General features: G+C 41.9%; 1 protein-coding gene across 1 annotated transcript; it reads left to right on the plus strand.

Annotated features, from left to right (window-relative positions):
* The first annotated feature begins 1,703 nt into the window (after positions 1–1,703).
* On the plus strand, positions 1,704–14,483 carry LOC148320165 (neuronal migration protein doublecortin-like). Its single transcript, XM_088278897.1, has 7 exons — positions 1,704–1,801; positions 3,865–4,294; positions 5,774–6,117; positions 11,464–11,566; positions 12,565–12,654; positions 14,105–14,199; positions 14,273–14,483. Exons 2-7 carry the CDS (start codon positions 3,931–3,933, stop codon positions 14,327–14,329), a joined length of 1,053 nt encoding a protein of 350 aa, XP_088135023.1. The 5' UTR covers positions 1,704–1,801; positions 3,865–3,930; the 3' UTR covers positions 14,330–14,483.
* Positions 14,484–14,823: the final 340 nt, after the last annotated feature.

Genomic DNA, 14,823 nt, shown 5'->3' on the forward strand with positions numbered 1-14,823 from the left:
CAAAAACTTGGCATTTGAACAGGAGCGTTTTGTGGAAATTTTAATAGGCTACCGCTTATCCTGTTTCGTGCAGCATAAATTTGAAGCATCTCAACTTTGAGCTTTTTAAGAGCTCACATTTTTTTTTCAGGTCCGAGTCATGCAGCGTGTTCCCATTCCCACTTTTAGTATTTTAATGCAAATTTCACGGTAGGAACTGGAAACGAGAGATTTGGCTCCTGTATCCTCCATGTTTACTTGTGTCCACAGGAACTGTTCTCTACAAGGCATCCAGCTAAGAGCGGAAAATCCCAATCTGCTGCTCCCCCCGCCCCCACCACTCCATCTTGCCCTGTATTGACAGCCCGTTACCGGCCACTCTGTCACACTGCAGGCAGTCGGGCGGGGCAGGGCATCACTGAGGGAGCCCATCAAAGTGCATCAGAGCTATGTGTGACATGCAAAGGAGAGGCGCCACAGTGTGGCAACAGCTGAGTTCAAAAGTGATGCTAAGCGATGAAGAGGAATTGATATTATTCATAAAACAATCATAAAACATCCTGCATATGTTGTGCTTAAAAACAAAAGCACACCACTTTCCCCAAAATGACAGAAAGGATTGCAAAGTTAATAGGGACAGTTTGCATTTGCACTGTGGCCCACTTTGTCATTTTTGTTCATTGAATTTCCCAACAGAGGAGTTCATTTTATTCAAATTGTTTGCATAGTCGGGTTTTGTTCTCGGATGTTGCGGGCCTGTGGGGAGTATCATGTGACCCCATTGTAGTCTGCTCACCTTGGCCTCCATTTGACAAGCTTTGTGTCCAAAAGATGCTTCAGTCTTGAATATATCTGTCTCAATGCGGCATTCAAGCATGCACATTACTGGTATCCATTCACGCCAGAACTCCGATCCGCTCTTTGAAGGCCACAGACACAACAGACATCACATTTCCACCACAGGCCGACATGAGGGGCTAACCTTTCAGCTCCTCCAGCTGTCATGGATAATTCTGGACTCAAAGTTCATGTGCCCTTGAGCAAAGCTTGTAACTCCCCCAAAGTGCTCCCAGGAGTACATTTATATTACTTAATGTGCAATCCATACTAACAAAAAAAAAGCCTTTGTCTTTAATACCCTTTTGTGAACATCCTCCTTGAGCGTTCATGTTCTTCTTCTCATATATTCAAAATTTAACAAACACTGCCTCTACTGCCTGCACCTAAAAAGTGCTCTTCATGTTTCCTTAATTGCTTCAAGATACCAGAATCAATCACTTGATTCTAATCAATTAATTTATTGTACCTGGCCGGCCCTCAGTCTGGCTCACAAAATAAATTTAACAAATCAATCAAGATAGCATTGTATTAGCAATTTAACTGCTTGTTATTTAACCCAATCAAATTTTAAATTTGCCTCACAGTCAGTTAGCCGTCCCAAAAAATATTTCACGCCTCTTATTGGGTGATCTGCGCAAGCAAAGTTTGACAAACAAAACACTTTTGTTGTCATCCATAAATTTACTAAACACCATCTCAGGAGGGTAGGATGAATTTTATTCATCAGTACTGTATGGTGCTTCAAGTGAGAAGAACCTAATGACCCACTTTTTTCTGGCACCAATAATACTGACCAAAGTGGGCGTATTCTGGTGGCCGGCGCTAGGACCCGGCGGCTGCCACGGTGAGGCAGGCAGGCAGCGGCTGGCAGACAAAGGGGAGCAGAGAGGCGGCGTGGAGTTTTTCCTGCAGCATTGACTCACGCGCTCACACACTCCCACTTCTGCACACACTCCTTTCACTTGTACAAGCATCCTCGCAGGTGAGTCCACTCATAGGTGTGATTACGGTTGCGTGTTGACTGCACAAAGCAGAATCGTCTTTTTAGTTTTTAGACTTTACAACAGATTTGAATTATTTTCCAAGTTCTGCATGTGAGAGTTGCTTAATAAGACTTGCGCATACAAAAGAAAGAAACCCGGTGTCTGTCTTCTTTTTTTTTTCTTCCAAGAAATGCGGTTTTAATTGATTGAACTTTTTCTTCACCCCTTTGTGTGCTCATCTTGCGGGAGAAAAAAAAAAAGCTAGATAATATTTTGTGTGGAGGCAGTGTCACATTGAGTTTAAAGTCACCAGTCAGTAACCAACCAAAAATGCTACAGCACATTTTTTTTCTCTCCAATATCGTGTTTTTTTGGAACAATTTTCCCCTTTGGAACAATTTTCCCAATCAACCCTAGAAGATACTCTCCACATTGTTAGGAATCTTGAAAAGCTGAAAAATAAATGCTTTGTTGCTAGAAATGCTACTTTCAGCACTTGAGAGAATCTTGCAGGAATTAGATTGTACGCAGACAATGGAGTGTCCTTCTACTTGGTGCTCTGAAGGGGAAGGGTCATTTTTGGAGCAGCAGATGGGCTTAAAACCTGCTCTTTGTCAGCTGACGAGCACCACTGGTCACACCCCTGTCACCGTGCCCCTCATAAAACCGAGCGGAAGGCTTCTTGTACATTTGAAAGAATGGATGATTATTATTGCTGTCATTCCGGTTTTTATATCGTGCCATACCACTGTGCGATATTTTATTTTGTGACTATAAAACAAAAATGGCTGGACTCCTGCCATTTGTCACTTTGATGATGGGTTGGCCTTTGAAAACAAGGCTTTCATTTGCTGTCATTTTCTTCAAGTTCATAGTGTCATGGTTCATTAAAAAAATGGTTAAATAATGAAAGTGTTAGGACATGCCAGTTAATAAAGAGGAGTTGCACTAGACCCTTTAGTTGCGCCTGAACTTAATTCAGAGGACATTTTGGACCGTCCCATGCTTTGAACTTTGTGGCATCGGTAAGGTCAAACCAGGTATGCAAATCCTTGGTTGGGTGACTTTGGTGTAAAGGGATTTGCATATACACTCAGTCCCATCAAACAAACATGGGATGAACGATAACTCCAAAGCTTTCAAAAGCTGTTAAAATGCCAAAGAACGCCGCCTTCCTTTCCTTGTTCCCTTCAGTTAGTCACCATCCCATTGTCCTAATTGAATTGTAGAAACTTGTGTATCCGTTTTGCTTCAATTTATGCCAATCAGCATACTTGACCATGGAGAGGACCGGAATGGGGTGCAGGTGAGGTGTGGGTGTAGGTATGCGACTGTGCTCCAGTTTGAAAGAAACGGATGGTCCTCCAGTCTCAGGAAGGTTCATCTCAAAGCACAGCTTGGTGATTGTTTAATGGACAATCATTTGCATATTTCCTGAAGTGGCAGGAGGCACCTCAACCTCATTTAAATGCATGCCTCTCTTTTAGATTAGCTGCTTTCCAAGGGCACATCCAATTCACCACTTGATAATCGTTTCTATTTTTTTTGTTCATTTTTTTTTTCAGGAGTTGTAAACTTTAAGTATTCTTTACCTCGTGACCAGGGACAAGGTCCCATTTGAGTGAAGGTGATACTTTAAAACAATTTTTTTCTTTTTTTTTTTTCCATGTGAGGCCCATATAAAAAATGCACTGTGAAAAGGAAAAATAAAAGTAGATACACAGGGCTTTAGGCTTTCCACACTGTGATGAGACATGCTAGCTACCAGCTAGCTTACTACCAGCTAGCTTATGTGCTAACAATGCTTCGGCCTCGGAATAAGAATTAACTCACAATCACACCTGATGTGAACATAATCTCATGCCTGATTTTGAAATGCGTCACTGGGTGCCATTTTAACTAAAAAGTGAGAAACTGAAATGGTGCTAAACGGTTGATGCTAAATCTGCGCAATTCAGTTCTAGCTAGCAATCAGCCTTGGCATGTTTTTACAAACAAATCCTTAAATTCCCTTTCCAAGGTCTTTAGCCACTTAACATGACTGTCTCGCCTCTATTTGTAGACTCTGTGGAGCTGGTCCCGCCCCCTCACCACCCAGAAGTCAAAAGTATCCCAAATCTTGGTCGCCATGGAGCCAGACTTCGCACACTTTGACGAACGAGACGAGGCGTCCCGGACCCCGCGTGGGGGCCGCTTGAACGGACTCCCCAGCCCGACGCACAGCGCCCACTGCAGCTTCTACCGCACGCGCACCCTGCAGACCCTGTCCAACGAGAAGAAGGCCAAAAAGGTCCGCTTCTACCGCAATGGAGACCGCTACTTCAAGGGGATCGTGTATGCCGTGGCCAGCGACAGATTTCGCACCTTCGACGCGCTGCTGGCCGACTTGACGCGCTCGCTCTCCGACCACATCAACCTGCCTCAGGGTGTCCGCTTTATCTTCACCATTGATGGCTCCAGCAGGATCTCGGCGCTGGATGAACTAGAGGAAGGTGAACCTTTTTTTTTTTTTTTTTTTTTTTTTTTTTTTTTTTGTGTGACAGATTTTAAATCGTTTCTAGATTTATACCTTTCTGTTGTCTCACAGTTCAGCGGTTTGCGTATTAAAGTGATTAGCCTCATCCTTCATCCTCAACATTTCAGCATGGGATAAATGCGCCGTTAAAGGACATTAGCCTTTAATTACATTTTTTTTTAACTGATAAACCCTTTAAAGCCACAAATGGTAGAAATCCCTCTTTACAAGGATTATATTGACTGCAGGAATTTTGCTCCATAGTCCACGTGGAGATGTAGTGTTTAGTTTTATGGCGTCTCGACGCATGATGGCAATTATGAGGTTAAAAGCCGCACATGTATATTCTTTGCTACTTTTTAATGATGTCATTAAGACTTGAATGTCCTTTATACGCTTAAAAGAATTCAACTTGTTTGAATGACTCAACTATTTTCTGACATGTACGTGAGTCGAGGTGAGCTGCCATTTTTATTGTACATTCTTAAAGTGCATTGTGGCAAAATGCATTCAACAAGAAGTCTGAATTTGCTTTGAATATTGAAATTTCACATTGGTTGGGGCCAAGTGTAGTTAAAAAAAAAAGTAGGAAGCAATGCAGATTTTTTTTTTTTCATTGTTCATCTTGTGGGGTATAATTAATTGCTCAATTTCCTGGACACTGTGTAATCCTGCTTTTTGTCTTTGCTGTAATCTTCTCACATTTGGCCTCATTGTTGCCTTCTGGGTTCTTTTTTTCTATTCTTTCCAAAAATGTCCTGCTCGTTAACTCCCACTATCCGCCTGCTGTCTTGTTTCTCCTTCTCTCCACGCTTTCCGATAAGATGCAGTTGCAGCGTGATGGCTGCTTCCTAAAAATGGGAGTTTATCTGGAGGATAATATTGGAATAGTAGGATATATAGCGCAATCTTTTGTGGTACTAAAAGAGCGCAACACAGTTTCATACTCTCTATTTGGTTTTATTTCATCAAGGTTTTTTGAAGCATTTGCATCAGATCTCGTTAGATTGAGCCGGTGTACCTAATGTTGTGGCCAGTGAGTGTTGTGTTAAACTAAAGGCCCGGGGGCCAGATCTGGTCTGCCAAATCATTTTCTATTGTCCACCAAGGCAAATCCTGTGCGTCGAAGTATCAAAAAGTGACTTTACTTTTATTTTTTGTTGCCAACCCTGCTTTTAGTGGCTTCTGACTTCAAAACTAGCTAGCCATCAATGTATTGTCATACATTTGGCTTCACGCGTCAGTCATAATGACACTCGGGAAATCATATTGGCCCGCAAACAGAAATGACTTTTGACACCCTTGATGAAAACAAGGTTTAAAACTCCCTTGGAACATTAAAATCGGATCTCAAGCTTAATCTGCTGTGTGTGATATGTGAGGACACCACCGCGACGCTCTGGTGTCCACAATGCGGTGTAACACTAACCTAATACGATATTTGCTGCCATCTCAGGGGACAGCTACGTTTGCGCTTCAGAGAACCTCTTCAAGAAGGTCGACTACACAAAGAACGTCAACCCCAACTGGTCGGTGAATGTGAAGGCCTCGTCCAGCCAGAAGAACATTCAGTCGTTGGCGGCTTGCGCTGCCAACGAGCCCAGAGAGCAAAGCAAAGACTTTGTTCGACCCAAACTGGTGACGGTGATGCGCAGCGGCGTCAAACCCCGCAAGGCCGTGCGCATCCTGCTCAACAAGAAGACGGCGCACTCTTTCGAGCAGGTGCTCACCGACATCACTGAGGCCATCAAGTTGGAAAGCGGGGTGGTCAAAAGGATCTACACGCTTGATGGCAAACAGGTATGTCATGGCCCCGCCCATTTTATAACTTTATAAGGTTTGCTTCGCTTGAGTCAAGCTGTTCACTGCCTCTTTGTGTTGAAATTTACAGTAAATCACACAAAGAGAAAATTACATTTGACATAAACGCGTAGCTGTCTCATCTCAAAAGGCCGCTAGCATAATGCTGACATGATTATTCCGTCTGTATGGAAACACAGATCCGCCCAACTTTTATCAATCGAAAAACAATTGCAACAAAGTGCTGTAAATCGTATTTAACATGAAACACAAATATTATTCCATGTTCAATAAGACATTTTAATCATTTGAGTATGAGTGTTGAGTGAAACTTAGGCCATCTACTGAGCAGCTGCTACAAGCGTGGCAAATCTGCAGTTGTTTCCTCAATTTATTCAGTGCAACAAATTTTCCTTGTTTTTGTTAGTTGCTTATACAATTTGAGTCTTCACGATTTGAACTGATTTAATCCCAGCTGTTTTCACAAGAGGAAACAACCCAATCACAGAAGTTTCTTTTTCTGGATTTTGACTGATTTTTGCAAGGCCTATGGAATATTGTGTTCTAAAGATATAAAAACATGGAGCTCTGACGCAAACGGCAAAGACGTATAAATACGTCTTTGGGAGTCGGGGACTACAATTCTGAAAAGACGTAGAGAAGTCTTATGGATTGAGTTAACTGAACATGTAAAACGACTAAAAGTGTAGACTAAATGAGAGAGCTCTGTGGCATCGGTGTACATTTTCAGCCTCTTTATTATAAAACTGTCACAAAATCGAATAACTCTCTTGATGCCTCAACTCATGAAAACCACGGCACAACATTCTCCCATCAAGTCACATTCGGAGCAGGGCTTTGTCCATCGTAGAACTTGGTGGATGCAAGGCAGAACTTCCCAGGACTTAAAAAAAATAAATAAAACGCACTACAAAGGACACTCATGTCCTGAACCACAAGGCAGGTGAACGCAGATTAAAAGACAACGAAGGTCATTGTGCACATTGCTTCGCTATTCTCTTGGACTTGCTGACTCATGGCGCGCAATAATACTTTGTACTCGACCTTACATGTCCACTTTGATGGTCTGAAAGCACTTCCGATGAATGATGTATGCTCTCCACTCGATATAAGCGCTTGCAATCTTTTGATCTTAATGGGGAGGATTTGAGTAATGAACTCAACCTCAAAGCTCGTCCAAAGATTTGCCCGTTGTCGTGAACCTAATTTTTAAGCTTAAATGCAATTCTTTTGTGTGTCTCCTTTTTTTCTTAAATAATGGCCGTTATGATAATCGGTCAAACTTGTGCAATTAAAAAAAATCTTTGACGTCTTTAGCCGTCAATGGCCCTCAATGAGTTAATATGGTAATAGTCAAAATAGCTCTGAACATCCTCTAATATTGTCACACGAATGTCAAAAGTCACCTCCGATAATATTAAAAATGAGGAGGATGAGCCGAAGTAGAGGTGCAATTATCCGCTTGGAATTTATGCTTACTAAGTCGGTCTTAGTGAGAAGCGCTCTCTGTAGTTCTTCCACTTTCTTCTATATGGTAAGACGAAGACCTTGCTGGAGGGGAGATGCCGTCTTGTGATTTGATTTCAATGCGTCCTCCCCAGGGGTGCCATCGGTTAGCCGGAAGGTGTTGTGGCGCTGGCGTGGAAACGGCAGTCATCATAAAATACATTTTGCTGTCGTGCACATTTGTGCATCATCATCAAGCGTTCAGATTATTATTATTTTTTTTAAATCACGACATCCGAATCGCTGAATAGTGAAAAAAAAAAAAAAACGGTTGGACGATTTCTGTCATGGTAGACTTTGTAACGCCGATGCGTTGGCGGTGATCTGCTAGCAGCATTATTGATGCAGTGCCTGCTCCTCCCTGACTTTGCGCCGCTCCTCCTCCTCCTCCCTGTGCATCGCGATAGCTGCTAGGTCTGGTTGCTAGGAAACCACATCCCCGGCACAAAGAGCCAGCCCAGCTGGTGTGGACCGGTCTGCCGGATACTTCATCCTGCAGTCTCGTGGCTGTGAAAGCTGACTATTTGCATTCCATTACGGAATGCGATTGATTTCCCATCTCTGTCAAGCTCAAGATAAAATTTTTTTTTTTGGAGAAATGCATTTTTTTTTTCTCTTCAGACGTTAGACACCCTTCCGTCCTCACTTTGAGAAAAATGGCCCCCATTTTTCTCCTTCAAACATTGCTGCTTTCCACTTGAGTCCAAAAGGGTGGGGCCGACGCATTCAGCCGTAATTTTCCATCCTTTGAGCCAATTGCCATTTTATCTTTTTTGCTGACGGGGGGTAAATTGCTCCCTTTAACTTAAAATGACTTTTACAAGTGTAGCATTAAATCAGTCTTTATCTATTATATTTTTTTGGGGGGCTTAAATCTGCAATGTCTGGTTTGCGTCTCGTTTGTCTGTCATTTAATAACTGCCGTATGCTGCGCGGTGCTTTTTTTTTTTTCCCCCTCTCTGTAGCACTTTATGTGCCTCCGTGTGACCCTTCTCTAAATGCCACCTTTTATTTTTTTTCCTGAATTTTTGATTCGAGCAGCGTTGGCATGAGGATGCTTCCCACAAGGCAAAATGTCCTGCGATTAGAGAGTCTTCCCATTTGCTTTAAAAGCTAATTACAGGGAATTATTTTCTACATGGGAGACGGACGCAGACATGTTTGCGGCGTCTTAACGACTAAATACATCTGCTAAGAGGGGAGAATTGTCTGTTTTTGCAGTCTGCTCGCTCTCGGCCTCACTGCAGAAGCGGTTGTCATGGCGATAAGCTCTGCCGGGCTGGATTCGGGTTTTGACAAAGGCTGCGATATGCTGAGTGGGCTTTTTGTAATTGACGGTGGATCTTTACCTGGCTACTTTGCTCGTTTCATTTAGTCCGGTGACGATATAATCTCAACCCCTGACACGCGCACACACGTGTGCGTTTAGGTTCATAGAGGGGCGTGGCCTGCCATGCATGCTGCAGCCATCTTAGCAGCATCAACTTGTGAACGTAACCCAGGGGGAAGCGGAAGAATTGTTTTTTAATGATGCTCTGGCTAACATCAGCCCGACAAATGCGACGCTGGCTTCCTCCAGGATGGGGAAGGAAGGGGTGGGGGGGGGGGTGATCAGATCAGACACCAGCTGGCCCCCATGACTGTGCAGATCCATCTTTGCCGGAATCGCCCATCTGTGCTGCAGATGAGCGTCGATGGGAACGTGCTGATGCTGCGAGTTGCGGCACAAAGGTTGCGAGTAGGTCACGGAAGTTTTTGGAGGAAGACGCAAATTGTGAGATGACTTTCACTGGACTCGTTCTCAAAAGGATGTTGGCGGTCATCTGTGCTTCAAAACTGCGAATCAGCAAAATTTCTCATCTTTCTGGTGACAAATACACTAATGGCCGTTTTTTATTTGCCAAGGTATTTTAAAAAAAAAGGGTTGCGTGAAACTTGGACATGACCTAAGCATGATTTGCACCATTTATTTTGATGTGGGATCACATTTATTGAATTTCTTGTGAACTTTTAAATGCCGGGAAAACCCCCAATTTCTTTTCTCTTGGTCTCTCCACAACTTGACCACTGGTCAGTGTGAATAATTCAGTTGTTAGTTTTTGTGAGGTCATGTTTTCTTGACAGCTGGTCAAGCAGCGATTAGGCGATGGGCTGACTGGCATGGAGAGTGGATGAAGTTTTGGGGGAGGGCGTTTATGGGGGATCTGAAATGTCCCCCCCCACTAATTTGCAATGCGCTCAAATAAGAACGATACAATTGGTATTTTTCACCGGAGCTCCACTGGCAGCGGTTATTTATTTATTTTTTAAATACAATCCGTAAAGCGCACCTGTGCAGATAATGTGAAACTTTTATGATCCCTCCTGGCTATGGGATTAGTCTGAGTGCTTTGCTCACTGTTGTTGTTGTTGTTATTATGCAGGTTATTTTTGGGTTTGTAGACACTCTTTATCGAGTTCCCCGCCGGAGTACAGTTTTGACTCCTCCGGTAAATTAAACTGAAAGAAAATATCAAGTTGACATATTTAATCTTTATAGTCTGGCAAAAAAAAAATCAAAATCCTGCTTTTATTTTGCGCGCATATTCCTGCTGAGAGTTTCAAATGGCAGTCTTTAGGATAACCACGTTATCCCTTTAATCAGCTCTTGTTCTTAAAGCTATTAAAACATTCGAGCCTCAGCCCCTGCAGGCCCATTTCGGCCCATTTCTCCTCCTCAGGGGAGGAAACGAGTGCCTCCCTGATGCTTGCATTTCTTCTTGCCACATTGTGGTAATGAAAGTAACGTGCGTCTAATCCCTTTTGTTAACGTTCATGGTTAAAAAAAAAAAAACACCGTACACATTCTGGAAATTGCCCCAGCTAGCTAATTAACATTTAATCCCGAGAGTCAAAGCACCATCTCTGTGCATCAATGTGGATCATCCTGCCTTTAATCTAGTTGGCAGGGGCTGGAGGGAGGGGGGGGGGGGCACTACGCGCACTAAAAACCATTGAGAGGGAGGGTACAGCTGTTGGATGCCATGCCAGAAAGTCACCAGCTCACACTTGGAACTTGTTGGCCAGAGCAGCTGCTGGGCTGGGTGCGACCTTCCCAAATTATCTGCAGCTCATAGTTCAGATGTGTCTCACCAAATGTGTCATGATGCATCTCGGCCATCTTGTCACGTGATCAGATGGCACACTTATATTTCGTTTCGTTCCTTGCATGTACTCATTTTTTTTTTTTTCTTTTTTCTGTGATCTACTAAATGGACAATCTAGCCGTCAGAAATTTGGAGTCAAGCGATTTCAGCGTGAATGTCTTTAACAAGCATGTCTAATGTGATAAATGAGGCCTTTTAGGATGGAAAGAAAAAAGCAGAAGGTGTGGCTGCAGACATCTGTGCACTCATTTTTGACAGCAGCTGCTCAACAGACCCCCCCCCCCCCCCACCCCCAGGCGATGAAAGTCGAATCATTAAACATTAACAGCGAAAGGTGTAACTTTATCCAAAATTGTCTGAGGGCTTTTTGTGTCGGGTGGGCCTTTGGTCAATGCCGTTCGCTCATGTTAGCGTGACGACAGGTCAGAATTCCAGAGGCTGCTTGGAAAAAATTCGATGGGGAGGGGTTGAATCAACTCATTCAACAAATAAGAATTCACTTTAAAAAAAAAAAAAAAGGGTTTGTTTGAAGTGGCTTTTAATACAATTTGACAAATAATCCAGAATAGAGAGATACAAGCGCTCTTTTAGTATTTATGAGAATTCTTTCTGCCGGTTGACTTCTTGTACTAAATTCCCTCTCACATTTTTTTTTTCTCTTTTGACCTCACAGGTTACTTGCCTTCAAGATTTCTTCGGGGATGATGACGTCTTTGTTGCATGCGGACCTGAGAAATTCCGCTACGCCCAGGATGACTTTTCTCTGGGCGTGAATGGTAATTTGCACACGAGGCAAAAAACAATTTTTTTTAAAAAAAATCTTTTGCAGCAGTAATGCTATATTAATTAAGCTTTTTTTTTTTTTTTTTTTTTTTTTAATAATTTTTAGTGTGCAACTGTACAGCACTATCCCGAAAGCTTGTTTCTATTATTTCTGTCCCTCAAGTGTGGCTAAATGGGCTTAATATTGCATGCGCTGCTCAATGATTGTTGAGGGACACAGTCACAGGGCGGCCAATGAGGAGACGGAACGAGAGTCTCTTATCTGCAGGCAGCAGCGGGAATAAAAAGGTAGAAAAAGAAGCATTAATCTGCCCGGTGACAGGTTTTAGCTCAGCTGATGTGCCGCTGCTGATACTGCCGAGAAATTGTTCACGCAATCCTCTTAGTGAGTCGCCGTTCTCCCGTCATGCCTTTTGTTCTTTCTTTTTAGTTGTTTTTAAAACGGCTTTCTTTGAATATTAACGCAATCAAATGTGATGCTCAGTTATCAAGGTGTGTGGATATTGTTTGAAGGTTGATGAACAATATATTCAAATTTTGTGCAGTCTTCTCTTGATAGTTTTTAACACCGCAATATTTCGACGCCATTTTGTGACGCTTCTATTTGCATGTTCCTTTGAGAGTCGTGTGTTTTTAAAAGCAATCATTGATGAGCGCTGGAACATCTTCATGGTATTTGGCCCCCACCAAGAAGTTACCCGGCAACTGTAAATGTGGTTTGTGGCGAGCGGCCTTGGGCAATATCCCAACTCGTCACATTTTCCACTAAAAGTACACAAGAAGCTGTTTATTTTATTTTTATAATTTTTTTTAATGCCGCCACGGTCATTTTCGACTTTTAGTTCAAGCAGCTGTGAAATTTTTTGTAATATATTCTGTGTAATTGGCACAAAGGATTTTGCGTATTTGAGGTTATGAGGCAACGTTTTGGCAGCAAGCCTGTTCACTGTTGGGAAATTATTAAAATGTTTTGTTTTTGTTGTTATTGCAGAATGCAGAGTGGTAAAGAATCTGAAAGCTCATCGTAGTTTGATCAAGAGTCCTGGTTCCGTCAGACGCTGCAAGTCCCCTGATGGATCAAGTAAGCCTATTTTTTTTTTTTATTAATTTATTTATTTTGTTTTCCCGACTTGGCAAATTGGAATGCAACTGCGCTGGTCTATAACCTGGTTTGTGTTTTCTTTCTGCCATAAAAATGTCCCGCACATCATGTTAATATTCCCGTTAAAATATCTCCAAGTCTTTGAGCCATTGAACGATGTGACGACGATGCTAAATTACATTCCGTAATGAAATGAGGAAAAAGCCTCCCACTCTTTTTTTGTGATTCATGACCTCCATTTTTTTTTTTTAAATTCCTTTTCTAATTCCACTCGGTTGTCTTTCTGTCCTCACTGAAAGCATCCTGATTGGTTTATTGATCACTATTGATTGGTGAGGCCAGGCAGACGCTTGCACGTTAGCTCTTCAGCGCGATTTTAAATTTTTATTTGTGCACCAAAGGGACGTCTGCACGCCGTAAATGAAATGCGTATTTCACTTAAATCCTGGTTTTGATTTTCCGTGGAATATTATGAAATCCTTGTAAGAAATCCAACCCTAGATGTGGTCTGTCATGCTTGAGGGAGTTTATGTCCTAATGTGATAATGGTTTTGTGGCCTTCTTCTTAATGATGCACTCCGTCTGACCGAGTGGTTTAAACCCAGCCTGCATGCTTGCTTAACAATGAATCTTTTGTCCAAGTTGTTTAAAACACTCCGGCCACCTGGTTGGCGGTCTTTTTTATCTCTTGTAGTCGTACACAAAAAGCTCTTTTTAAACCACTTTGAAAACTCTTGCGCTGCTCTTGGATGTGGATGGAATCCAACAATGAGAACCAAACAAATGACTTTTTTTATTTTTTCTTCAACTTTAGGAGGAATTGAAATCGCAGGGTAGGATTGTGGTATTGGAAGAAAACCCCGTGTATGGTGCGCCGTCAAATGAAACGATCCTTTTGATGCTCGCTTGTGCAACGACTGCTTTTGTTGTGATGTTTTTCCTTCAAATGAAACCATTGGAGCGTAAAAGCAGTTTCCATGTTAATCTTATTCCAAATCATAAATTTAGTTACGTAACAGTGAAACGGAATAAGCATGTTAATAATTCCCATAAATGCCACAAGCACTAATTGAACTTCCTCAGCTCATTACAACATGGCTCGTGAGCACAAAGTTGTGACGGCAAAGTATAAAATAAAGCTCATTTCTATATAGTTCTTTGACATCAGAGAAGATGAAGCTAAGGTAATAAATACTTTTATATTAGATGGTGCTTGGTCTGACACAAAAACGGCAAATAAGTGAGTTTTTTTTTTTTAAATATCTTTTATTTTAAGCATATTTCTGAGAATTAAAGAAATTGCATAATTGTCCGAAAGAACTTGTGTAATTGTTTGCAAATTGTGAGTGAGGGTGAAAATTTGATCCTATTTTTTTTTTTTTTTTTTTAATATATATTATTAATAAACCGCGTCCCCTTGTCCTCTCAGCCAATGGGACAACCTCCAGCAGCCAGATTTCTCCTCCCGTCTCAAAGCACTCTCCCACCTCCACCCCTACCAGTCCTGCACTCGGCAACAACAAGGTACCAACAAACTTTTTTTGTTTTGTTTCCTCTCTCTCCCTTAATCAATTAAACATGTTTTGTGTGTCTACAGGACCTCCACCTGCCCTTATCTCTGGATGATGATGATTCCATCGGGGATTCCATGTAGACTGAAACTTTAATTTTTTTTTTTAAACACGGGTGTGGCTTTCTAGCTCTTCTAGAGTGCCACCTTATGGCCTGGGAGATCCCCTGAGGTGTCAATTAGAATTCACTTTGCTGCTTGAAAACACAAAAAAAGCCCAACGTTTGTTTTTTCATTAATTTATCGGTTTTCACCTCTAAAATATTTCTCACCATGGCACAAATGTATTTATCCCATTCACTGGCAAGCAGACTTCACTGTTTAGAGTTTTCACATTGTTTTTTTGGACTCACTTTACACTGTCCACTCACAAAATTTCGAGCAGCAAACTGGGTGACTTCTTTTTTTTTTTTTTTTTTTTTTTTTTTTTTTTTTGGGATTCAGATCTGAATTTTGTACGGCTTTCTATCTGTGACGATACTCCCCTTTTTAGAGCACAAAACTTAGTCTTTTTTTTTTCTTTTTTTTTTTAAATAAGGTCCAGTGTTCTGAACCTGCTGTGAATACTGTCCATAGTT

Source organism: Idiotropiscis lumnitzeri, chromosome 17 (assembly GCF_059441095.1).
Source record: "Idiotropiscis lumnitzeri isolate Australia: NSW breed Sydney's pygmy pipehorse chromosome 17, RoL_Ilum_1.0, whole genome shotgun sequence".
Taxonomy (NCBI): domain Eukaryota; kingdom Metazoa; phylum Chordata; class Actinopteri; order Syngnathiformes; family Syngnathidae; genus Idiotropiscis; species Idiotropiscis lumnitzeri.

Excerpts from the sequence above, each read along its gene's own strand:
- LOC148320165 (XM_088278897.1), top strand. The coding sequence starts at position 3,931 with ATGGAGCCAGACTTCGCACACTTTGACGAACGAGACGAGGCGTCCCGG. Across the intron at positions 4,295-5,773 it reads GCTGGATGAACTAGAGGAAG|GGGACAGCTACGTTTGCGCT; the intron begins GTGAACCTTTTT and ends CTGCCATCTCAG. Across the intron at positions 12,655-14,104 it reads CAAGTCCCCTGATGGATCAA|CCAATGGGACAACCTCCAGC; the intron begins GTAAGCCTATTT and ends TTGTCCTCTCAG.